A 26,100-nucleotide genomic window follows, 5' to 3' on the forward strand; every position below is an offset into this window, starting at 1 on the left:
TTATTTGTCTTTTGGCTGTTGAGGTGTTGAAGTATTCTATAGATTTTAAAGATTAGATGCTTGTTGGATATGTCATAGCCAGATATTTTATTCCCAGTCTGTACGTTCTCTTTTTATTCTTTTGGTGAAGTCTTTTGATGAGTATAGGTGTTTAATTTTTAGGAGCTCCCAGTTATCTAGTTTCTCTTCTGGTTTTTGTGTATTGTTACGATTTTTATTGTATTTATGCCGTGTGTTAGGACCCCTAGCATTGCCCCTTTTTTTCTTCCATGATCTTTATCATTTTAGGTTTAATATTTATGTTTATTTATTATTTATTTATTTATTATGTTATTTAATATTTATTTGAGTTAGTTTTTGTGTATGGTGTGAGGTATGGGTCCTGTTTCATTTTTTATAGATGGACGTCCGGTTTTGCCAGCATCATTTGTTAAAAAGACTGTCTTTTCCCTGTTTAATGGACTTGGTTCTTTGTTAAAGATCAGCTCAGGGATAAATTTACATCTGGATTCTCCATTCTGTTCCTTTGGTCTATGTGTCTGTTGCTGTACCAGTACCAGGCTGTTCTGACTACTGTGGCTGTATAGTAGGTTCTTAGCTCAGGTAGTGTGAGGCCTCCTGCTTTGTTGTTTTTCGTCAGTAATGCTTTGCTTAACCAGGGCCTCTTTCCTTTCCATATAAAGTTGGTGATTAGTTTTTTTCACCGTGTTAAAGAATGCTGTTTCTTGCTGGATCAGGATTGCATTTTATCTCTGTGTCGCTTTGGGTAGAATTGACAGTTTCACAATGTTGAGTCTTTCTAGCCATAAGCATGGTATGTTTTTCCGTTTATATAGGTCTCTTTTGGTTTCTTAGCAATAGTGTTTTGTAGTTTTCTTTGTATAGTTGTTTTATGTCCCTGGTTAGAATTATTCCTAAGAATTTTATTTTTAGGGGCTATTATAAATGGTATTGTTTTCCTGATATCTTTTTCTAAGTTCTCTTTGTTGGTGTATAGGAATCTAACTGTTTCTTGTCTGTTGATCTTGTATCCTGTTACTGTGCTGAATCTATTAGTTCCAGCAGTTTTCTTGTGGAATCTTTGGGGTTCTCTATGTGTTGGATCATATCATCTGTGAATACGGATAGGTGAGTATGGGCTTCTTTATGTTTTCTTTCTATTTGTTCGAGTTGTAGTGTTGTTTTGATGTTGGCCCGTTCTTTTTTGGTATGTGTGTTTATTTCTATAAATTGACCTCTCAGCACTGCCTTTGTTGTGTCCCAAAGGTTTTGGTATGATATGTTTTCATTCTTATTTGATTCTAGGAAACGTTTTATTACCTCTTTGATTTCTTCTTCTACCAGTGGTGTTTAGGCAAGGTGTTATTCAGTTGCCATGTAATTGAATTTTTTTCCTTGACCTTCCTGTTATTGATTACCATTTTTATGGCGTTTTGATCTGAGAGAATCCTTTGTGTTATTCCATGCTTTGGATTTTATTGACGGTGGTTTTGGGGCCTAAAATGTGGTTTATTCTGCAGAATGTTCCATGTGCATTGGAAATGATTGTATACTTCGCTGATGTTGGTTGGCATATTCTGTTTATGTCTATGAGATCACGTTGGTTGATTTTGGCCTTTAGACCTTCTCTATCTTTGTTGAGCTTCTTTCTAGATGTTCTGTCCTTTACTGAGAGTAGTGTGTTGACGTCTCCTGCTGTTATTGTGGAATGGGCTAGTTCTGTTTTCTGTGCTGTTGGAGTTATTTATTAATTTATTTGTCATTGGATGCGTAGGTATTTATTATTTATTGTCCCTTTAATCGTTATATAACGTCCTTCCTTGTCTTTTATGGTTGATTTTGCCTTAAAGTCTATTTTATCTGAGATTACTATTGCTACTTGTGCCCCTTTTGGCTTACTGTTTGCTTGATATATATTTTTTTCCATCCTTTGATTTTTAATATATTTATGTCTTTGTGTCTGAGGTATGCCTCTTGTAGACAGCATATTGGTGGGTCTGTTTTTTAATCCATCCAGCCACTCTCTGTCTATGTACAGGGACATTTAAGCCATTTGCATTCAGTGTGATTATCGAGAGGTATGAGTTTATTGTTGTCGTATTGTTGTGCCTTTTTTTTTTTTGGTGGTGCTGACCTTTTCTTTGTTCTGCTTTCTTTCCTGTGCTGAGTTCCTTTTGTTTGTTGATTTTCTTTTGTTATTATAGATTTTGTGTTTACTGAGTTTTTATGTTTTTCTTCTTTTTCGTTGTGGTGAGTAGGTTTGTTAACTTTTGTGATTACCTTGAAATTTACCCGTATATTCCTAAGTTTGAGCCAGTCTTTTATTACTTGATATCACCTTGACTTCTTCTCCATTTGAAAGTTCTATTCCTATACCGTTTATTCTCCCTGTTATTATTTTGATGTTGTCATTTACAGATTGATGTCCCTGTTTCCCTGTTTTAATTTTTTTAGCTTTATTATTGAGAGTTCTTTATCTAGGTTGGTATCTGGGTGATGCTGTCCTGTGTCCTAGACTCTGGCTGTTGCCTGATGTTATTGGTTCCCTAGTGGAAGGACTCCCTTTAATATTTCTTGTAAGCTTTATTTGGTTTTTATGAATTCCCTTAGTTTCTGTTTATGTGGAAATGTCCTTATTTCGCCATCATATTTGAGAGGGAGTTTTGTGGATATATTATTCTTGGTTGTCAGTTTTTTCTTTCAGTGTTTCATATGTATTCTCCCATTACCTTCTTGCATGCATGGTTTCTGCAGAGTAATCAGAGCTTAGTGTTACTGTTTCCCCTTTGTGAGTGACTTTTCATTTTTCACGAGCTGCTCTCGGGATCCTTTCTTTGTCTTTGGTTTTGGCAAGTATGATATGTCTTGGTGACTTTCTTTTGGGGCCTATCCTATATAGCGCACTCTGGAGGCACAGTGGTTAAGAGTTCGGCTACTAACCAAAAGGTCAGTGATTCAGATCTACCAGCTCCTCCTTGGAAACCCTATGGAGCAGTTCTACTCTGTTCTGTAGGGTCACTACGAGGGATTTGTTGAGCTTCTTAGATGTTCACCTTTTTATCTTTCACGATGTTTCTGAAGTTTTCTGCCAGCAAATCTTCAACAATCTTCTTTGTGTTTTCCATTTTCTCCCTCTATTCTGGACCTCCTATCATGCAGATTTTTGCTCTTGATGATATTCCACATAATTCTTAGGCTTTATTCATTTTTCTGCCTTCTCTGTTTTTTCCTCAAAGTGACGTTCGTGGATTTGTCTTCAGTCTAGGTGCTTCTGTCTTACATTGTTTTAAATTTACTCCTAAGAACTCCTGTTGAGTTGTCTGTCTCTGAAATTTTGTTGTTTATCTTTTGGATTTCTAGTTGTCGCTTTTGTGTGATTTCAAATTATTTATTTTGGGGTTTTGTTCTTGTATTTTTTTTTTCCTCAATTCTTCTGTTGTTCTGTCTGTGTTTTCTTTGATTTTGGCTGTGTTTTCCATGATTTTGTCTGTTTTCCTTGTTTTTTCTCTGTTTTCCTTGCTCTCTTTCCTAATCTCTTGGAGAGCCCTAAGTGTTAGTCTTTTGAATTCAGTATCAGGAAGTCCACTGCCTTTTCTCCTACCAGAACATCGTCTGATCCTTTCTTTTGGCCATTTCTTGTATCCACCTCGTCCTGCTTTTTTATGTGTTTTCCGCTGTCTCTGAGACATTGAAGTATTATTTTCTTTCTTTCTTGATTGATTGTTTTGCCCTGCTTTATTATTTATTTATTTTTTTAGATTTATTATTGAGAGTTCTTTATCTAGGTTGGTATCTGGGTGATGCTGTCCTGTGTCCTAGACTCTGGCTGTTGCCTGATGTTATTGGTTCCCTAGTGGAAGGACTCCCTTTAATATTTCTTGTAAGCTTTATTTAGTTTTTATGTATTTTTATGTATTTATTTGGTTTTAATATTTCTTGTAAGCTTTATTTTATTATTTTTTTTGATATGTCAGGACAGGTGGGCTGGCTGTGCTTTGTTGCTTGCTCATCTGTGGGTATGATAGCTCTCACCACATTATCCGGGTGAGCAGGGTAGCGCCAGCCAGGGTGTGCCCACTTCACTATGTACTGGTTTGGCATGGTAGCTGAGGGCCAGTTGGGCAGGTGCTGTCTTCTTCCTGATGTTGGTCCATTGGTGTGGAAGCATTCACAGCCCCTCACTACATAGACGGGAGTGTCGGGTGGCGAGTGCTATGGCTCGCTTCTCACTGTCCAGCAGCTGGTTGAGTGGTGGAGGGGAGGTTTGGGCCTGGTGCTGGGGTGGGCCTGAGTACCAGTGACAGTCTGTGGTGGAGTGGTGGGGGCCGGTGAGAAGTGGTGGTGGGTATGGGGCTATGTGGAAGGGAGAAAGAAAAGAGGAAAGAAAAAACAAAAAAATTGATGCAGTGGGGTCCGGCTGGTGGGGGCAGTGTGCACCTGGGTGCCAGTGGGTAGCAAGGGGAGGTGCTGTACTAGGCTAGGCGGGATGGAGAAAGAAAAGAGAGAAAAAATTAGAAAGAAAAAAAAATTGATGGTGTGGTGGTGGTCGCAGGTTGGGGCTGGGTGGCCCGGGATGGTGGCTGCTGGTGGCTCTCTAGCTGAGTGGCACGGTGCAGCCCATCAAGAAGGGGTGGAGGTGGCATATGGGGCTAGGTGGGAGGGAGAAAGAAAAGGAAGAAAGTGAAAAAAAAATGGTGCAGCAGGAGCCTGTGGGTGGGGGTAGGGTGGACTGACAATGGCGGCGGTATGGTGGCTCTCTACCTGAGTAGCATGGCATGGCCCATTGGGAAGATGTGGAGATGGTATATGGGGTAGAAGGGTGAGGGATGGGAGAGCATGTTTCTCTGGTTATCGGGTGTTCTGTCTCCTGTTGGGAGTTCCGTGAAGTTGCCTTTCTGTACTCCCTATCCAGGGTGATTGCTAGGTGTATTGCAAGATGGCAAAGCCGTGCCGCGTTAGTTGGCAAGACTCTTCCACTCTGTATCTCTCCTTGTTCTCTGTTTTCCGTCAGTTTCTTCTTCCGTTCGATGTTTGATCCAGCTCTTATCCCTTCATTTGATGCTTACGGTTCCAGGATTGAGGTTTGTATCTGTTTTACTTAGCTTTTCAGGCCTTTGCTGTGGAGGGTTGGCATGGTGCCTCTGTCTATGAAGATATGTTGGCTTGGCCCCCGAGATATTATCAGTTACATGTGTTGCAGATCTTTTCTCCCACTTCTTGTCTTTTCATTTTCTTCATGCTGTCAGTTGATAAATAGAAAGTTTTAGTTTTATCATAGTTATTGTTTTCAGTTAAAATGTTTTCAAGATAATCGCTTTTTTCCTTTTAAAGAAATTCCTTTATAGTCCAAGGTTACAGATATTTTCCTATATAGTTTTTTTAAAGGTTTTATTCTATTTCTAAAAAATTATTTAATCATAAAAGTCATATCTACTCTTGTAATAGAATTTCACCAATTGTGACATGCATGTAAAGCCCCATTCCCACACTTCATCTCTCTAGAAGAGTAGTGTTTGTCTTTCTGTGAAGTTTCCTTTCAAATGAGAGATTTCTAAGATGCATTAGTTTTATTTCAAAATGAGCCTTATCAGAATGAGCACCTTTTCGGTAAGAGTGGCTTTTTTCATATTTCCCTGTAGGATTAGGGAGGTTGGTGTTCTGATTAGGATCTCTAGTCACTCTTGTTTCTTTTGGCCTTGGTTGGGCTGGGAGACTGAAATGTCTGTAGGGGGCAGTCTTCGATAATAAAATCCATGGTCTGTACTAAACTGTAGAGAATCATAGCATGCCATAATCTGTTTCTGTTTTAAATAATCTAGCAAATGTGAATTTATGATTTAGATAATTGAATTTGCTTATATGTAGGAATACCAATATCTGTTCATACACAAGTATACACATCTTAACACCTGTTTTGAAAAGGGCAATAATGAAAAGTAAAATAGAATTATTTGAATTTAGAGATGGGTTGGAATGAGTAAAATTTTAATTTGCTTTTTTTTTAATGTATGTTTTTATTTAGATTTTCAAATGGTTGCAACATTTACTATTTTGATAGTAGCTGAGATGATATAGCCAAGCCTTGAGGTTAGCCACAGTGGGAACTCTGTGTACCCATTCATGGTATGTTTTATAAGAATGGAATGTCGGCACTTTCAGAATTTTATATCCACAATTTATTTTTAGTTTTTCTTCTTATGGTCATTTTATTTTCCTTTTATCCCTTATCTCTTAATCCACATACTCACTGAATTCCAAATGGGCAGGTTTTTGATAACCATGTCTGTTTTAGTTGTTACATATATGATGATGCTTCTGGAATACACGATGATGACGCTTGGTGATACTTCTGATCATGGGGATAGGTCAGGGCCCAGCACAGTTACAGCAGTACTTTGCTTTACCCCCTCTATCTTTCACCCTGATCACAAATGTGTGAGTCATAGTAATTCTAAATCCACTTTGTACTGCTTTTTACAGTTTGTTTGAAATGTTTTCCCCTTCATCCTTTATTCTAAATATATGTCATAATCTCCCTCAATTCTGTTACTGTTTTTATCAAGAAGTATTTTAGTTACTCCTCAAGAGAATATTTAAGAAACCAAATATTCAGGGTTTTTTACCCCTTTTACCCCAGCATAAGGAATTCCTTGCTTGGCACAGGCCAATAAGAATTTAATCTGAGTCAGAAGTTATTCTGGGCCAAAAATGGACTACATCCTAGGAAATTCAGTATCCTTGTGTTGTGTACCAGGAGGAACAGCTGATTATTTCGTTGCGTGTAAGAGAGAGACTTAAAACAAAAAAAAACAAACCCACTGCTGTCGAGTCGATTCCGACTCATGCTGACCCTATAGGACAGAGCAGAACTGCCCCACAGAGTTTCCAAGGAGCGCCTGGCAGATTCAAACTGCTCACCTCTTGGTTAGCAGCTGTATTACTTAACCACTATGCCACCAGGGTTTCCAGAGTAGACAAAGTGCAAAATGTTGTCCTTAGAATTTTTGTGACAGCTGTGGAACTTTGGAGAATCTATAGCTGGAGAGATCTTACTACAAGTCAAAGGATACAATTTTCTGGTTCTCTGGACCTTATTTCCTCCTGATTTCACTGAGGTGCCAAACTTTGGGAACTCCTATTATCCGTGGCTGCATTAAATCCAAAAGATCAATTCTGTTTGATAGGGGTAGGAACTCTTTCAAAATATATAGGACCTTTTCCTTTCTAATCCTTTTTCTGTTTGGTTGGCCTGAGAGAGGGGGTATATAATCTGAAAGAGTTTACCAAAGGATTCTCGTCATTTCTACGCCTCACTGAGAGCCACTGCTCTAGAGGTACCTCTGTGAAGCTCCGTAGGGGTGGTTTTTGGAACTGTAGTGAGTATCAGAATCACCTGAGATTCTCTTTAAAACAGTAGATCCCCATACTCTTGGCATCTACATTTTTAACAAGTACCTGAGCCCTGGTGGCTCAGTGGTTAAGAGCTTGGCTGCAAACCAAACAGTCAGCAGTTCAAATCCACCAGCCACTCCTTAAAAAATCCTATGGGGGCAGTTCTGCTGTGTCCTATAGGGTTGCTATGAGTTGGATCGACTCGACAGCAGCAGGTTTAGTGGGATGTTATTTTAGGGTCCTCAGACTATGCAAAACACGGCTCTAATGCTGTAGCAAAGGATTTTACTTACCTAAGATTCCTAAATTGTATTCTCCCAAAATGATGGGGGCTTTTCCAAGGCTCTTTGTTGTAGTAAAATCTGTAATTTTCTCTTTTCATTCTCCACTTCCGTTAGAGGAGTCCATCTTTACTATGGGATTGTCAGTGAATATTCTCATTAAACCTTGTGTAATGATGTTCCGAGGTACATTGAGACATCCAAAAATTGGCACACATTGAATGGTTTTCTTAGATAAAGACTGATCTAGGGAGATAGCTAACAAAAGAACAAACATTTATTGAGGGCGTACTAGGTGTCACACTGTTCTAAATGCTTTACGTACATAAACTGTCACCTCCCAAACGCAATTTGTTCTGAAAATTCCCTCATAAGGAAATCCTCTTAAAATGTAAACAGAAGTACTATTAATTTCAGTGGCCAGATTTTTTTCTTTAAATTTCTTTAAAATAATAATTACTTCAGTAATAAATATTAGTTATCATAGCATAATCCAATAAGACATTTTATTAATTATTCCATAATGAGGCCATTCACTTAGTTTCTTTTGCTTTTCTACCCATTACTTGTTAAAACTATGCTCACAGAAAAACATATACAGGTAGTCCTTGACTTACGATGGGGTTCCATTAAGACAACTCTGTTGTAAGTTGGTTCTGATGTAAATTGAATACTTCATTTTTTTTTTTTTAGTTTTCTTTTACAGTATTTTTATGCAAATAGTGTACACCTTCTGCGTTTGTTTGCCAACCATGCCATCTCCCTGTGAGGTATTTTCATAAGCGCCAGTATGCCAGTTGTTCTTACATGTTATTGTAAAAAAATTAACATAGCATGCTTACAAAAACACTTCACGGGGGGGAGGGGAGGTTGGTAAACAAACGTAGAAGGCACACATTATTTGTGTAAAAACACAGTATTATTGGCTTATATTATCAATATCTTTATAAATCCAATCTTTGTCTTTAGGGGTTGGAAACATTACATATAAACTCACAGGCGTATTTTAATATATACATATGTAAAAAAATACACAATTTACAAAAATTTACTCCAACGATGAAGAGTTTGCCATTTTGTCAATTGCAGTAATAACTTCACTTGTGGAAGGTTCTGAATTATCTAGATTATCGCTGGGAATAGGGGTGGTGTTTCTAGTCAGAAAACTAGTGAGACTTGTGTTTGGTGCTTTTTTTCCTTCCTGTATTTCACAGTAACATCTCACTGCTTCCCACATCTGCCTGTGTACTTTAGCAAGTGATCAGCGTTTGAGTCCATGTTTTCAAGCAACTGAAGCACCTCACTTAGTTTAGAAAACTAAATCCATATGGCACTGTTTTGAATAGTCAATCATAAAATTGAACATCTTCAAGTGAACATCTGAGAATGATAACATCAGCAGATTGTACACTGCAACATTGTATGTAGTACATATGGGTACCAAAAAAAAAGGATGGTCGTAAGTGTGCTTGACTTAACTTGATTACATCGTGGTCGGGGACTACCTGTGTCTGATTAAAAAAAAAAACCCTTGCCCTTGAGCCTATTCCAACTCACAGCGACCCTATAGGACAGAGTAGAACTGCCCCATATGGATGTTTCCAAGGAACACCTGGTGGATTTGAACTGCCAGCCTTGTGGTTAGCAGCTTAGCTCTTAACCACCACGTCACCAGGGTTCCCCCGTACGTGATACTCAGCGTTTCTATATTTCAAGCTTTAATGCAAAAAAAAAAAAAAATACCAAATAGAGTAATAAAGGTAAAAGAAATTGAAAGAAAACAATGCAAATGAGCATTCTCATTGCATAAGTAGACATCACAGGGGCCATGATGTCCAAGATTTACTGCTGTGAACTAGCAAACAAAAAGCGCTTGGAAAGGACTGAATGGGCCGTTGGTAAACTGCTCATCTGTGAAGATGGCCAACTGCTCAGTGACTCTTGTTTGGTGCCGTATGTGGGAAGATGGCCAACCACACAATAACTCTTGTTTTGTGCAGTATTTGATTGCTCATGAGATTTGAGAAACTCAAATGGGTCATTGAAAATATGAATAAATGCCTTTTTAAGCCAAAGTAGGGAAACCCTGGTGGCGTAGTGGTTAAGAGCCACGGCAGCTAACCAAAAGGTCAGCAGTTCGAATTCATCAGGCCCTCCTTGGAAATTCTGTGGGGCAGTTCTACTCTGTTCTGTAGGGGCACTGTGAGTTAGAAATTGACTTGACAACAACAGGTTTGGGTTTGGGTTTTTTAAGCTAAAGTAGGATTATTAATAAAAATGCTTGTAAAGGAGAATCGTAACTGTGGTGAAATGCCGTACCTTGGGATATGACTTTACCAACACAGATTTTCCATAACATGTTTAATCTTTGCAACTATTCCAAGAAAGAACTGCTATTATTATTCCCTTTTTATAGGAAACTGAGGCACACAGAGGTCAAGCATTTGCCCAGGGTCACACAATTGCTAAGTGGTAGAACCAGAATGAGACTGGGCAGCTAGCTCCAGAGCTGCATTTTTCATCTCCAGGCCACGTAGTATGTAAAGGGTATTATTGCTTTTGGAGATTCCTGTTTGATGCAGAGGGAAGCCAGTCAGTACTGCGATACGCTTCTGTCTCAAGTTTGTCGATTTAAGGTTTTATTTTTTACTGTAATCAATTTATTGTGATTTAATTATAGAATTTAAGACGAATCTTATAGTTGTTTTTCCTCTCACCCGTTTTCTAAAGGGCTTTCAGCGCTCCAGGATATTGAAACAGGAGTGCAGCATATTTTAGCGGACATGATTGCTAAAGACAAAGACACACTTGACTTCATTCGGAAATTGTGAGTAACTTTTTTGTAGTTTTCTGCTTTGTGGAATCATGCTGGCAAGGGTTGCATGTTTAGTGCTAACACTAGTATTCATTAAAAACCATTTGTTTTCAGACTCCATGTTAGTAGCAAATCTCTTTGTTCAAACAACGGAGCTTTAATATATAAAACAGATAAAGTAAAGTTACTTCAGTTGGGTTCTGGGCAGGGAGCCTGGAACTCTGCCTAGTCATTCTCCTTAACTGAGACCCCTCACTACAGGGCTCTGATGAGCACAGTTTAAAAACCACTGCATTAGATAATATATACTAGAGAGAGATGCATGTCCGTTTTCCATAGGTGGCATTGCTTTTAAACATATTGTGATGTATGTACTTAATTTTATAATAGCTTATTTCCAGTGTTTACTAGCAACTGGGTTGACTTGAGAATGTGTAAAAAAAGTGCCGACCTCAAAATGTAGTTTGGCTGATGGGGAGAGCCATATAGTACCAATTTATAAGAGACTACAGTCCTTTGACTTAGACCCCACTTGGGCTTGTGGATTTTATATATCATTAAAAAAAAAAAAAAAGACATTAATTTAAAACCCTGTTTTTATGTACTCTGTCCTTCTTCCTCTTTTGTGTATCAGAAGAGAAGATAGGGGTCTGGCCGAAGTCTGCTCTCCCTCTCTCTCAGTATCACTAGCTGTGTGGGCTGTGCAGAGGAGAGGCGAGGTGGAGATAAACCAGGTGACTACTGTTGCTTCCAGAGTTTTTTTAAATGTGAGAGAGAGAACTTTTTCTGTTTTTTTTTTTTTCAGTGGCCCTGGCAGGAATGAGTTGAAGTAGAATTACCCGTATTTTTAAGTATGTTTTTATAAGTAATTATGTTGGTGAAATTTTGTCCAGTTTTGTAAATTGTCATTGTAAACTATTCTAACATGTTCTCGTTTCCCTTCTTTTTAGCTTTTTTTAGCTGTGACAGTATAACTCAGTGGTTAGAACAAGATGCTATGTAGGCTAAAGTTATTGGTCTGATTCTTGTAGATAGTTTTGGTCTTTTGTATCGCTGCAAATGGTATCTGAACTCATTTAGGTGTTTTATGAGGGGACTGGGTGGTATATAAGTAGATCAGTTGGACCTACACTAGCATGCGTAGGCAAAGAGTTGGACTCTCTGATAATGAGTTAATAACATCATTTTCATAGTTGGGCAGCATTTAAAAAAGAAAAAACTCCTTTGGTATTGGCTTAACTATCCTTTCTGTCCTTGTTTCTATATAAAGTGGTTCTTTACCTGTTGAAAACCTGTTGCCGTCGAGCCAATGCTGACTCATAGGGACCCTATAGGACTGAGTAAAACTGTCCCATAGGGTTTTCAAGGTGGATTCCTACTGCTAACATTTTGGTTAGCAGCCAAATGCTTAATTACTGTGCCACCAGGCTTCTTCACTAAAGCACGTATTCTTAACTGCTTGTTGGCTGAACATTTGTGTATCTGGACAGGTGCCAAAATAGACACATTTGTATCCAGTCATGTCTTGCAAAAGTGTCCTCAAAAAAGGTAAATGAGAAAGATGTTGACAAGTTTCAGCTCTACCAGAATTTTTCGTGCTCCATAAGAAACATCCATCATCATCAGGTAAATAATGAAACTGCTTATGAATACTGATAAGTAGTAACAATAATAATACCTTGAATTTACTTACCGCTTTACTCACCAAGGATTTAAAGAATTTAAAGTCAGTTATTTTCTTTACGTTAATTTTTCGTCTATTGTCGTATTCCTTCTGTTTCACAGATGGGGAAACTCCAGACCTAGAGACATTAGTGAGAGACAGTGAGAATTATTAGCTGAGAGTATAACAACTCAGTTTTGACATTCTGCCTTGTGATCTTTCCTCTCAGATCCTTGGATTTGAGCTCAATTCTGGATCTTTTCCCCATGAAATACACATCAGAGATATCTGATCTATAATAAAAGTGTGAGAGCTCCCACTTGGTTGTATAAAATCATAGCTATTGTATGTCAGTCTTTTCATTTTTCAGTTTCTTAGTTTTTTTCCTAATTGAAGTCATATCTACATTGTGGAATGTGGCTTTTAAATCATATAGGGAAAAAAAAAGGAGTTACAAATGAAAAATACAACAGTACGGCCTTTTATATATACTGATGTAAATTAGTACTTTATTTTACCAGCACCTTATTTCTTTGTATGGTTTCAGGTTTCTGTCCAGTGTTATTTCTTCATAGCCTGAAGGATTGCCTTTAGCATTTCTTGTCAGACAGGTCTTCTGGTGATGGACTCCCTGAATTGTTATTTATCTGCGAATGTCTTAATTTCTTCACTTTTTAAAAAGTTTTATTTCTTTCGGTGATGTTGTTGAGAGTAGGCACAGCAAAACATACACCAATTCAACAGTTTCTACATGTACGGTTCATTGACATTAATTACATTCTTCAGCTTGTGCAATCATTCTCACCCTCCTTCTCTGAGTTGTTTCTCCCTCATTAACATAAACCCACTGCCCCCTAAGTTTCCTATCTAATCTTTCAAGTTGCTGTTGTCAGTTTGATCCCATATAGATAGTTCTTAAAAGAGCACAGTGCTCAAAGCAGATATTCTTTACTGGTTAAGCTAAACTATTTTTTGGTTTTAAGAAGACTTCAGGGGTTATTTTTGGTTTAAGGTTTAAAGATTATCTCAGGGCAATAGTTTCAAAAATACATCGAACCTCCACGATCCAGAAGGTCTGGATCCCATGAGAGTTTGTAATTCTATTGTGTATCTTCCTCCTTTTGATCAGGATTCTTCTATAGAATCATTCATCAAAATGTTCAGTAGTGGTAGCCAGGCACCATCCAGTTCTTCTGGTCTCATGGCAAAGGAGATAGCTGTTCATGGAGGTACTTAGCCACATATTCCATTTCTTCTTCCTATCCCTGACTCTACTTCTTCCGCTGTTGCTCCAGGTAAACAGAGACTGATTGTTGTGCCTGGATGGCCACTTGCAGGCTTTTAAGACCCCAGGGACTACATGACAAACTAGGAGGTAGAACAGAAGCACTAAACAGATTATTAGGCCAGTTAACTGGGATGTTCCATGAAACCATGACCCTAAACTTCCAAAGCAAGAGACCAAATCCCATGAGGTATTTGGATGTATATAAGCAGCCTCAGCAGGTACTTTAAAAAAAATTTTTTTTAATTTCTTCATTTTTGAAGGATAATTTTGCTGGATATAGAATTCTTGGTTGACAGTTTTATATGTAATCTCACTGTCTTCTGGCCTCAGTGGTTTTTGATGAGAAATCAGCTCTTAATCTTAGTGAAAAAAAATCTTAGTGAGGATCATTGTAATATGATGAGTCATTTCTCCCTTGCTGCACTTAAGATTTTCTTTTTGTCTTTGCGTTTTGATTGTGATCCCTTTCCCCAGGTGGCTTTGGCTAATACATGTGCTGTTAAATGTTTTTGACGAATGCCACCTGTAAGCTGCTTCTGTCCTGGGGAAGCTCTGAGGTGTGAGAAACAAAAGCAAGTCCTGAGCTGATCATTTAGGGAGCCACCAGACGGGTCAAAAAACACAACTACAGTTCTTTGAGAATAAGGTCCCCTTTTGCTCCCTCTGGAATGTGGTTGCCATCTTCAGAGCTACCACTGTGCTGGGCAGTGGGAGATGGTAAGTACGTAAGTTGAAACATCACAGTGCTCTCTCACTGAAATTTGTTAGCCTTTTTCTTCATTAAGTATTCCCTTGGCTGTTATAGTTTTAATTCTAGGGTTCTGAAAAAGTTTCTGCCAGCTTATTCATTACTCTTGTGGAGGGGTGGAGTTTTGGATTTCCCCACTCCATCATTGTTGGTGATATCACTCCAAACAACATCTTTAAAGTGCAGTATCTATGTTCTTTGTTCTATTCCAAAACTGGAACGTGACTTTTAACCTTACAAAGTATCCTTCTTTATCTTCTTTAATGCTTTTTAGTTTGAAATTTACTTTGGAATCAGGATTACAACCTGTACTTCCTTAACGGAAATCAGCCCCATCCTTGTGTGGTTCCAGCCCTATGATTACATATATGAGCTACTTGCCCTTAGTCCTTTTGCCAGAGTTTCCCAGTCTTCTTTTTGGTGAATAATGCTCATTCTCAGTCTAGTCTAGGGTTTGCAGACTTTTTCTATGAAAGGCTAGAGAGTAAATATTTTGGGCCTTGTGAGCCAGATGGCTTCTTTTGCAACCACATGACTCTGCCACTGTAGCTTGGAGCAGTCATAGACAATACTTAATGAATGAGCATGGTTGTGTTCCAATAAACTTTTATTTATTAAAAAAAAATGGTGGATAGGATTTGTCCTATATATTCCTCAAGAGGGGTACATGTGTACAGTAGTCTCTGAGTTCTGGTACATTCAAAATTGTTTTTCTGTGGTCTTGGCACTTAAAGAACAGGTTGGCTCAATATACTATTTTTGGTTCACAGTTTTTTTAAGTATCTTAAATATGTTGTTCTGCTGGTGCTTGCTTTGTTTTTTTTTTTTTTTTTTTTTTTGGAGAAATCTGATGCTAGTCTAATTCTCTGTCTCCTAGGAATGCTGAAGGTTTAGGTCTTTTGTTGTTTTATTTGTTCTCTTTATGGATTTTATGGTTCTTTTAGGACAGTGAGGGGTGATTTAAAATCAGGAGATCACCATTTTTCTCTGTACCTGGAAGTCCTCAATAAATATATATTTTTTAATTAGTTGTTATTGTGCTTTAAGTGAAAGTTTACAAATCAAGTCAGTCTCTCATATAAAAGTTTATGCACATCTTGCTAGACACTCCTAATTGCTCTCCCCCTAAAGAAACGGCACACTCCTTCCTTCCACTCTCTCTTCTGGTGTCCATTCGGGCAGCTTCTGGCCCCCTCTGCCCTCTCATCTCCCCTCCAGATAGGAGGTGCCAACACAGTCTCATGTGTCTACTTGATCCAAGAAGCCCGTTCTTCACCAGTAACATTTTCCATCCCATATTCCAGTCCAATCCCTGTCTGAAGAGCTGGCCCCAGGAATGGTTCCTGTCTTGGGCTAACACAAGGCCTGGGGACCATGACCACTGGGGTCCCTCTAGTCTCAGTCACAATTAAGTCTGGTATTTTTACGAGAATTTGGGGTCTGCATCCCACTGCTCTTCTGCTCTCTCAGGGGTTCTCTGTTGTGTTTCCTGTCAGGACAGTCTTCGGTTGTGGCCGGCCACCATCTAGTTCTTCTGGTCTCAGGCTGTTGTAGTCTCTGCTTTATATGGCCCTTTCTGTCTTGGGCTCATAATTACCTTATGTCTTTGGTGTTCTTCATTCTCCTTTGCTCCAGGTACGTTGAGACCCATTGATACATCTTAGATGGCCGGTTGCTAGCATTTAAGACCCCAGACGCTGTTCTCCTAAGTGGGATGCAGAATGTTTCCTTAATAGATTTTAGTATGCCAGTTGACTTAGACATCCCCTGAAGCCATGGTCCCCAAATCCCCGCCCCTGCTTCCCTGGCCTTCGAAGCATTCAGTTTATTCAGGAAACTGCTTTTGGTTTAGTCCAGTTGTGCTAACCTCACCTGTATTGTGTGTTGTCTTTCCCTTCACCAAAAATAAAACTTATCTACTATCTCATTTTTTTTACTATCTCATTAGTAAAAACCTCTCTCCTTCCCCCCTCCCTCTCCCCTCTTGTAATCATCAAAGAATATTTTCTTCTCTGTTTAAACTATTTCTCAGTTCTTGTAATAGTGGTCTTATACAGTATTTGTCCTTTTGCAACTGACTAATTTTATTCGGCATAAAGTCCTACAGATTCCTCCATGTTATGAAACGTTTCATGGATTCATCATTGTTCTTTATCGATGTGTAGTATTCCGTTGTGTGGATATACCATAATTTATTTATCCATTCATCTGTTGATGGGCACTTTGGTTGCTTCAAACTTTTTGCTGTTGTAAAACAGTACTGCAGTGAACATGGGTGTGTATGTTTCTGTTTGCATAAAGGCTCTTATTTCTCTAGGCTATGTTCGAAGAAGTGGTATTGCTGGATCGTATGGTAGTTCTATTTCTAATCTTTTAAACAAGTGCCAAATTGATTTCCAAAGTGGTTGTACCATTTTACATTCCCACCAGCAGTGTATAAGTGTCCCAGTCTGTCCACAACCTCTCCAACATTTATTATTTTGTGTTTTTTGGATTAATGCCAGCCTTGTTGGAGTGAGATGGAATCTCATTGTAGTTTTGATTTGCATTTCTCTCCTGGTGGCAAAGTGGTTAAGTGCTACAGCTGCTAACCAAGAGGTTGGCAGTTCAAATCCGCCAGGTGCTCCTTGGAAACTCTCTGGGGCAGTTCTACGCAATCCTATAGGGTAGCTATGAGTCGGAATTGACTCGACGGCAGCGGGTTTTAGTGGTTAATAGCGAATGATCGTGAGCATTTCCTCATGTATTTGATAGCAGTCTGAATTACTTCTTTAGTGAAGTGCGTGTTTATATCCTTTGCCCATTTTTAATTGGGTTATTTGTCTTTTTGTAGTTGAGTTTTTTCAGTATCATGTAGATTTTAGAGATCAGGCGCTGATCGGAAATGGCATAGCTAAAATGTCGTAGCTAAAAACTTTTTCCCAGTCTGCTCTTAAGGCACTGGCGAAAAACAAGGCTCCAGGAACTGATGGAATATCCATTGAGATGTTTCAACAAACAGATGCAGCGCTGGAGGTGCTCACTGGTCTGTGCCAAGAAATATGGAAGACACCTTCCTGGCCAACTGACTGGAAGAGATCCATATTTATGCCTATTCCCAAGAAAGGTGATCCAACCGAATGTGGAAATTTTAGAACAATATCATTAATATCAGATGCAAGCAAAATTTTGCTGAAGATCATTCAAAAACGGCTGCAGCAGTATATCGACAGGGAACTGCCAGAAATTCAGGGCTGGTTTCAGAAGAGGACGAGGAACCGGGGATATCATTGCTGATGTCTGATGGATCCTGGTTGAAAGCAGAGAATACGAGAAGGATGTTTACCTGTGTTTTATTGACTATGCAAAGGCATTCGACTGTGTGGATCATAACAAATTACGGATAACATTGCGAAGAATGGGAATTCCAGAATACTTAATTGTGCTCATGAGGAGCCTTTACATAGATCAAGAGGCAGTCGTTTGGTCAGAACAAGGGGATACTGTGTGGTTAAAATCAGGAAAGGTGTGCGTCAGGGTTGTATTCTTTCAAGATACCTATTCAATCTGTATGCTGAGCAAATAATACCAGAAGCTGGACTATATGAAGAACAGGACATCAGGATTGGAGGAAGACTCGTTAACAACCTGCGTTATGCAGATGACACAACCTTGTATGCTGAAAGTGAAAAGGACTTGAAGCATTTACTAATAAAGATCAAAGACCGCAGCCATCAGTATGGATTGCACCTCAACGTAAAGAAAACAAAAATCCTCCCAACTGTACCAAGAACAACGTCATGATAAACAGAGAAAAGATTGAAGTTGTCAAGGATTTCATTTTACTTGGATCCACAATCAGCAGCCATGGAAACAGCGGTCAGGAGATCAAAAGACGCATTGCACTGGGTAAATCTGTTGCAAAGGACTTCTTTAAAGTGTTGAAGAGCAAAGATATCACCTTGAAGACTAAGGTGCGCCTGACCCAAGCCATGGTATTTTCAGTTGCATCATATGCATGTGAAAGCTGGACAATGAGTAAGGAAGACCGAGGAAGAATTGATGCCTTTGGATTGTGTTGTTGGCGAAGAATGTTGAATATACCATGGACTGCCAAAAGAATGAACAAATCTGTCTTAGAAGTACAACCAGAATGCTCCTTAGAAGCAAGGATGGGGAGACTGCGTCTTACGTACTTTGGACATGTTGTCAGGAGGGATCAGTCCCTGGAGAAGGACATCATGCTTGGCAGAGTACAGGGTCGGCAGAAAAGAGGAAGACCCTCAACAAGGTGGATTGACACAGTGGCTGCAACAGTGAGCTCAAACATAAAGACTGTAAGGATGGCTCAGGACCGGGCAGTGTTTGGTTCTGTCGGGCATAGGGTCGCTGTGAGTCGGAACTGACTCGACAACACCTAACAGCAACAACAACAACAGGTAGTCTTTTTACTTTTTTGGTGAAGTCTTTGGATGAACATAGGTGTTTGATTTTTGAGGAGCTCCCAGTTACCTGGTTTCTCTTCTGCATTGTTAGTAATGTTTTGTATACAATTTATGCCGTGTATTAGGGCTCCTAGCATTGTCCCTATTTTTTCTTCCATGATCTTTATCGTTTTGGATTTTATATTCAGGCCTTTGATCCGTTTTGAGTTAGTTTTTGTGCATGGTATGCGGTATGAGTCTTGTTTCATTTTTTTGCTGATGGATATCCAGTTATGCCAGCACCATTTGTTAGAAAGACTGTCTTTTCACTATTTAACTGACTTTGGGCCTTTGTCAAATACCTGCTCATATGTGGATGGGTTTATTTCTGGATTCTCAGTTCTGTTCCATTAGTCTGTTGTTGTAGGAGTACCAGACTGATTTGACTACTGTGGTGGTATAATAAGTTCTAAAATCAGTAGAGTGAGGCCTTCAACGTTGTTCTTTTTTTTTTTTTAATTTGTGTTGTGCTTTAAGTGCAAGTTTACAAATCAAGTCCGTCTCTCGTAGAAACATTTATATACACCTTGCTATATACTCCTAATTGCTTTCCCCCTAATGAGAGAGCCCGCTCCTTCCCTCCACTCTCTCTTTTCATGGCCATTCTGCCAGCTTCTAACCCCCTCTGCCCTCTCATCCCCCCTCTGGATAGGAGATGCCAAGTGTCTACTTGATCCAAGAAGCTCATTCTTTACCAGCATCTTTTTCTATGCCATTGTCCAGTCCAATCCCTGTCTGAAGAGTTGGCTTTGGGAATGGTTCCTGTCCTGGGCTAACAGAAGGTCTGGAGGCCATGACCATCGGGGTCCTTCTAGTCTCAGTGAGACCAATAAGTGTGGTCTTTTTACAAGAATTTGGGGTCTTCATCCCACTGCTCTCCTATTCCTTCAGGGGTTCTCTACTGTGTTCCCTGTCAGGGCAGTCATCAGTTGTAGTTGGGCACCATCTAGTTCTTCTGGTCTTAGGCTGATGTAGTCTCTGGTTTATGTGGCCCTTTCTGTTTCTTGGGCTCGTGATTACCTTGTGTCCTTGGTGTTCTTCGTTCTCTTTTGGTCCGGGTGGGTGGAGACCAATTGGTGCATCTTAGATGGCCACTTGCTAGCATTTTTAAGACCCCAGATGCCACTCTCCAAAGTGGGATGTAGAATGTTTTCTTAAGAGATTTTATTATGCCAATTGACTTAGATGTCCCCCGAAACCATGTTTCCCAAACCCCTTCCCCTACTACACTGGCCTTTGAAGCATTTAATTTATTGAGGAAACTTCTTTGCTTTTGGTTTAGTCCAGTTGTGCTGACCTTGCCTGTATTGTGTGTTGTCTTTCCCTTCACCTAAAGTAGTTCTTATCTACTATCATATTAGTGAATACCCCCTCCCTCCCCCCTCTCGTAACCATCAAAGAATATTTTCTGCTCTGCTTAAACTGTTTTTCCAGTTCTTATAATAGTAGTTTTATACAATATTTGTCCTTTTGCAACTGACTGATTTCACTCAGCATAATGCCTTCCAGATTCCTCCATGTTGTGAAATGTTTCATAGATTTATCACTGTTCTTTATCGATGCGTAGTATTCCTTCATGTGAATATACCATAATTTATCCCTTCATCCATTGATGGGCACCTTGGTTGCTTCTAACTTTTTGCTGTTGTAAGCAGTGCTTCAGTGAACATGGGTGTGCATACATCTCTTCGTGTAAAGGCTCTTATTTCTCTAGGATATATTCCAAGGAGTGAGATTGCTGGATGGTATGGTAGTTCTATCTCTAGCTTTTTAAGGAAGCGCCGAATCCATTTCCAAAGTGATTGTACCATTTTACATTCCCACCAGCAATGTAGAAGTGTTCCAGTCTCTCCACAACCTCTCCAACATTTATTATTTTGTGTTTTTTGGATTAATGCCAGCCTTGTTGGAGTGAGATGGAATCTCATTGTAGTTTTGATTTGCATTTTTCTCATGGCTAATGATCGTGAGCATTTTCTCATGTGTTTGATACCTACCTGAATGTCTTCTTTAGTGAAGTGTCTGTTCATATCTTTTGCCCATTTTTTAATTGGGTTATTTGTCTTTTTGTAGTTGAGTTTTTGCAGTATCATGTAGATTTTAGAGATCAGGCGCTGATCAGAAATGTCATAAGTAAAAACTTTTTCCCAGCCTGTAGGTAATCTTTTTACTCTTTTGGTGAAGTCTTTGGATTGTTCTTCTTTTTCAGTAATGCTTTATTAATCCAGGGACTCTTGCCTTTCCATAGGAAGTTGGTGATTTGTTTCTCTGTCTCATTAAAAAATGTCGTTGGAGTTTGGATCAGAATTGCATTATATCTATAGATGGCTTTTGGTAGAATAGACATTTTTACAATGTTGAGTCTTCCTATCCATGAGCAAGGTATGTTTTTCCACTTGTATAAGTCCCTTTTGATTTCTTGCAGTAGTGGCTTGTAGTTTTCTATGTATAGGTCTTTTAAATCTCTGGTAAGATTTATTCCTAAAGTATTTTATCTTCTTGAGGGCTACTGTAAATGGTATTGATTTAGTGATTTCCCCCTCACTGTTCTTTTTGTTGGTGTAGAGGAATCCAACTGATTTTTTATGTTTATCTTATATCTTGATACTCTGCTGAACTCTTCTATTAGTTTCAGTAGCTTCCTGGAGGATTCATTAGGGTTTTCTGTGTATAAGATCATGTCATCTGTAAATAGAGATACTTTACTTCTTCCTTACCAGTCTGGATGCCCTTTATTTCTTTATCTAGCCTACTTGCTCTGGCTAGGACCTCCAGCAAAATGTTGAATAAGAGTGGTGATAAAGTTAAATCTATGACTTTACTAGGTATGGTGGAAAAAGAGCAAAAAACCCCCAATAGTATATTTTGATATAATAGTATACTTTTAGTATACTTATATAAATCAGAATTCAGTCATTCTTTTTCTCTTTATTGTACTTTGCATAATTTTTAAAATTAATTTCACATATGAAGATTTTTTTACTTCTATTCAGTGTTCCTCAGTATGTTAGAGAGCTATCAAAATCTATGGCCCTTGCCTAGTCCAAACTAAAGTTTATTTTGTATTAAAAATTTTTTTTTTGTCATTGTTATATGTCTGCCAATGGCCATTTATCAAGTATATTAAAAAAAAAGAAAAAAATCTTCATCATTTTTTTAAACTTGGAAGATTTATACCATATTTAACATTTTATATTAAAACAGCTTTAAAATTTATATAAATTATAGTTACAAAAAGATGTACAGTTTTCCTTCCTGAGTTTCTTTTCAATATGAAAAACAGATTGCGAACTTTACAGATCGGAGCCATTTTCTGTTAAGTAGGAAGTTGAATCATTTTAAACTTGTTTAACCACAGAAAGGAAGTATAAGTATGTTTTTGTTAGATAGCCTCGTAGAAGTGTGCCACATTGTGTCCTGTAAGGGGAGAATTCAGTTTATGAAAACCCTAGTCATTAAGATTAACTGTGGAAAGGCCAATATGAATTACTGAAAAATCAATATGTATTACAGTAATACTGTTTCATTAGTTTTTAGTTATAAACTAGACTAGCAAATGCTATTTAGTAGAGGCTGTTGGTGAACTTGATTATTAGGTTAATTTGTGGTTAAATTGAACATCTCGATATTTGGTATGAAAAAGTGCTTGACGAAGGAGTATTTTTAAATGAACGGCTTATTGAAATATAGTGTATATACAATAAATTCACCTACTTAAACTGTAAAATTCAGTGTTTTTTTTGTATATTCACAGAGTTTTATGGTCATCCCCACAATCAGTTTTGGAACATTTTTATCACCCCACAAGAATTTTTGTACCATTAGCAGCTACTTCCCATTTCATCCTTCTTTCTCACCCCCCAGTTATAGGCAACCAGTTTCTTGTCTCTATAAATTTACTTGTTCTAGGTATTTATATAAATGGAATCATACATCTTTTTGGATCTGATTTCTTTCACTTAGCATAACATTTTCAAAGTTCACCCAGGTTCTGTCATATCTCAGTCTTTCCTTTTTATTGCCAAATGATACTCCATTAAGTGGATGTATCACATTTTATTTACCCGTTCATCAGTCATTAGACATTTAGGTTGTTACTGCTTTTTAGCTGTTAGGAATAAGTTTTTTTATGGACATATGTTTTCGTTTTTCTTTAGTATATATCTAGAAGTGGAATTGCTGGATCTTATGGTAACTGTATGTTTAAGCTTTTGAGAAACTACCAGATTGTTTAGCAAAGTGGCTACACTATTTTATATTTCTACCAACAGTTCATGAGGGTTCTAATTTCTCCACATCCTCACTAACACTTCTTATTTTTCATCTTTTTTATTATAAGCGTCCTGGTGAGTATGAAGTGGTTTCTCATCGTGATTTTGATTTGCCTTCCGGTAATGACTTATGGTGTTCAGCGTCTTTTCTTGTACTTACTGGGCATTTGTGTGTCTTTGGAGAATTTCTCTTCACGTTCTTTGTACATTTTTAATTGGGTTTTATATCTTTTTGTTGTTGAGTTGTAAGAGTTCTTTATATATTCTAGATATAAATCCCTTGTCAGATATATGATTTGCAATTTTTTGCCCATTCTGTCTGTTGTCTTTTCATTTTCCTGATGGTATGTTTTGAGATGCAGAAGTTTTAATTTTAATAAAGTTCGGTTTATAATTCAAGGTCATGAAAATTTTCTCCTTTAATCTCTTCTAAGAGTTTTGTAGTTTGGGTTCTTATATTAAGGTTAATGTTTGATTTTGAATTTTGTAAATGGTATAAGAAAAGGGCCCAATTTTATTCCTCTGCATTTGGCTTTCCAGTTGTCCCAGCATCATTTGTTGAAAAGACTTTTCTTTCACAATTAATTTGACCCTTATCAAAAATTAACTGACTGTAGCCCATCAACGGATGAATCAATAAAGTGTGGGACATACATACAATGGAATATTATACAACTATGACGGATAGTGAAGAGCTATGAATCTGGAAGACATAATGCTGAGTGAAATAAGTCAATCACAAAGGAACAAATACTGTATGGTTCCATTACTATAAAAAGTCAGGAATAGATACACACAGAGAAGGAAACATTCTTTGATGGTTACCAGGATATAAAGGGGAGGGAAGGAGACTCACTTTCCAGACAGTAACCAAAAAACCAAAACCAAACCCATTGCCACTGAGTCAATTGCGATTCATTGTGACCCTTACAGGACAGAGTAGGACTGCCCCATAGGGTTTCCAAGGAGTGGCTGGTGGATTCAAACTACCGACCTTTTGGTTAGCAGCCAAGTTCTTAACACTCTGCCACCAGGGCTACTTCTAGAGAGTAGACACTTAATATTTTTGGTGATGAGAAAGCAGTACCAAATATCAGTGAAGTGTGCACAGCTTGACCAAGGTAAATGAAGACATTAAGAAGTACACACAAAAAAGGGACAACTTCAGTAAATGCTATAACATGCAGTTTTGCACCAGCACTAAAAACAACTACAAAAAATATCTACATGGTTACATAGATAAAAAGTGTATGCATATATGTGTATAGGAAGGCATATGCACATGCAGCTATAGGTGTATCTGTAGGCATGTGTGAATACATGTTTGTGTGTGCTGCGTATGTACCTATATATGTAAAGAAGCACACAGGGGGCCCAGTTATGGAGACTTCCTAAACATATCCAGAATATCCAAACAACTCACGGGATTGGTTTACTGGGGTAAAAGGCTTAGGACCATAGTCTCCTGGGATAATTCAGTCAGTTGACTTAACATAGTTCATGAAGCTAATGTTCTGCCCCCTAGTTTGGTGAGTGGCATCTGGGATCTTCAAAGCTTGTGAGCGGCCATCTAAGATACAATCTTTGGTCTCTACTGGAGCAAAAGAGAATGAAGGAAGCCAGAGAGTCAAAGAAGAAACTGCTCCACAGAATTAATAGCCCAAATGAACCACAGCCTCTTCTAACCTGGGACCAGCTATCACTACTGACCTTTCTGACCAGGGACACCATAGAAGGTCCAGATAGAATGGGAGAAAATATAGAAAAAAATGCAAATTACTAACCCATGCCAGACCTACTGGACTGATAGAAGCTATAGGAACCACCGAGACTACCCCGAAGACACCCGTTGAACTTGGCAGTGAAACCACTCCTGAATGTTACATTTCAGTCAAATAATAGATTGGCTTATAAAATAAACAGTATCACTTGTGAGTAATGTGTTCCTTAAACAGTCAACTATATGAGACCAAACGGCCAACATTTACCCAAAAGCAGAGATGAGAAGGCAAGGAGGGGCAGGGAAGCTAAATCAATGGAAACAAGCAGTGGAAATACCGAGAATGCTGGCACATTATGAAAATTATAATGGATCGATTTGTATAAAAATTGTTAAATGGGAACCTAATTTGCTGTGTAAACTTTTACCTAAGACACCATAAAATATTTTTTAAAAAATTAATTGACTGTAGATATATGGGTTAATTTCTGGACTTTGAATTCTGTTACACTGATTTATGTCTCTATTCTTATGCTAATACCACACCATCTTGATTACTGTAACTTCGTAGTCGATTTTGAAATCAGGGAGTCTGAGTCCTGCAACTTGCTTCTTTTTCAATACTGTTTTGGCTATTTTGGGTCCTTTGAATTTCCATATGAATTTTTAGAATCAATTTGTCAATTTCTGCAAGAAATCTAGCTTGGAATTTGGTAGGAATTGTGTGGAATTTATAGATTAATTTGGGGAGTATAGCCATCTTTCTATGGGCAAAATGTTGAATGATACAGGAAGCATCAAAAGAAGACAAAGGGATATTACAGAGTCAATATACCAAAAAGAAATGGTCGCCATCCAGCCATTTCAGGAGGTGGTATATGATTAAGAACCAACAGCATTGAAGGAAGAAGTCCAAGCTGCACTGAAGGCGCTGTTGAAAAACAAGGCTTCAGGAATTGATGGACTACCAATTGAGATGTTTCAAGGAATGGGTGCAACGCTGGAGGTACTCACTTGTCTGTGCCAAGAAATTTGGAAGACAGCTACCTGGCCAGCCACCTGGAAGAGATCCATATTTGTGCCCATTCCAAAGAAAGCTGATCCAACAGAATGCGGAAATTATCAAACAATATCATTAATATCGCGCTCAAGTAAAATTTTGCTGAAGATCATTCAAAAATGGTTAACAACAGTAAGTACATCGACAGAGAACAGCCTGAAATTCAAGCTAGATTCAGAAGAGGATGTCAGATGAATCTTGGCTGAAAGCAGAGAATACCAGAAAGATGTTTACCTGTGTTTTATTGACTTCGCAAAGGCATTTGACCGTATGGATCAGGACAAATTATGGATAACACTGCAAAGAATGGAAATTCCAGGATGCTTAATTGTGCTCATGCAGAACCTATATGTAGACCAAGAGGCAGTCATTCTAACAGAACGAGGGGATACTGTGTGG

General features: G+C 38.4%; 1 protein-coding gene across 1 annotated transcript in view; it reads left to right on the forward strand.

Moving 5' to 3' along the window:
* SRBD1 (S1 RNA binding domain 1) overlaps positions 1-26,100 on the forward strand; it is a 235,540-nt gene that overhangs the window by 27,644 nt on the left and 181,796 nt on the right. The window contains exons 8-9 of the mRNA XM_010595907.3: positions 10,404-10,500; positions 11,979-12,114. Coding sequence (XP_010594209.1) covers positions 10,404-10,500; positions 11,979-12,114 — 233 coding nt within the window. The remainder of the gene's footprint in view (positions 1-10,403; positions 10,501-11,978; positions 12,115-26,100) is intronic.

Source organism: Loxodonta africana, chromosome 26 (assembly GCF_030014295.1).
Source record: "Loxodonta africana isolate mLoxAfr1 chromosome 26, mLoxAfr1.hap2, whole genome shotgun sequence".
In the NCBI taxonomy this organism is placed as follows: domain Eukaryota; kingdom Metazoa; phylum Chordata; class Mammalia; order Proboscidea; family Elephantidae; genus Loxodonta; species Loxodonta africana.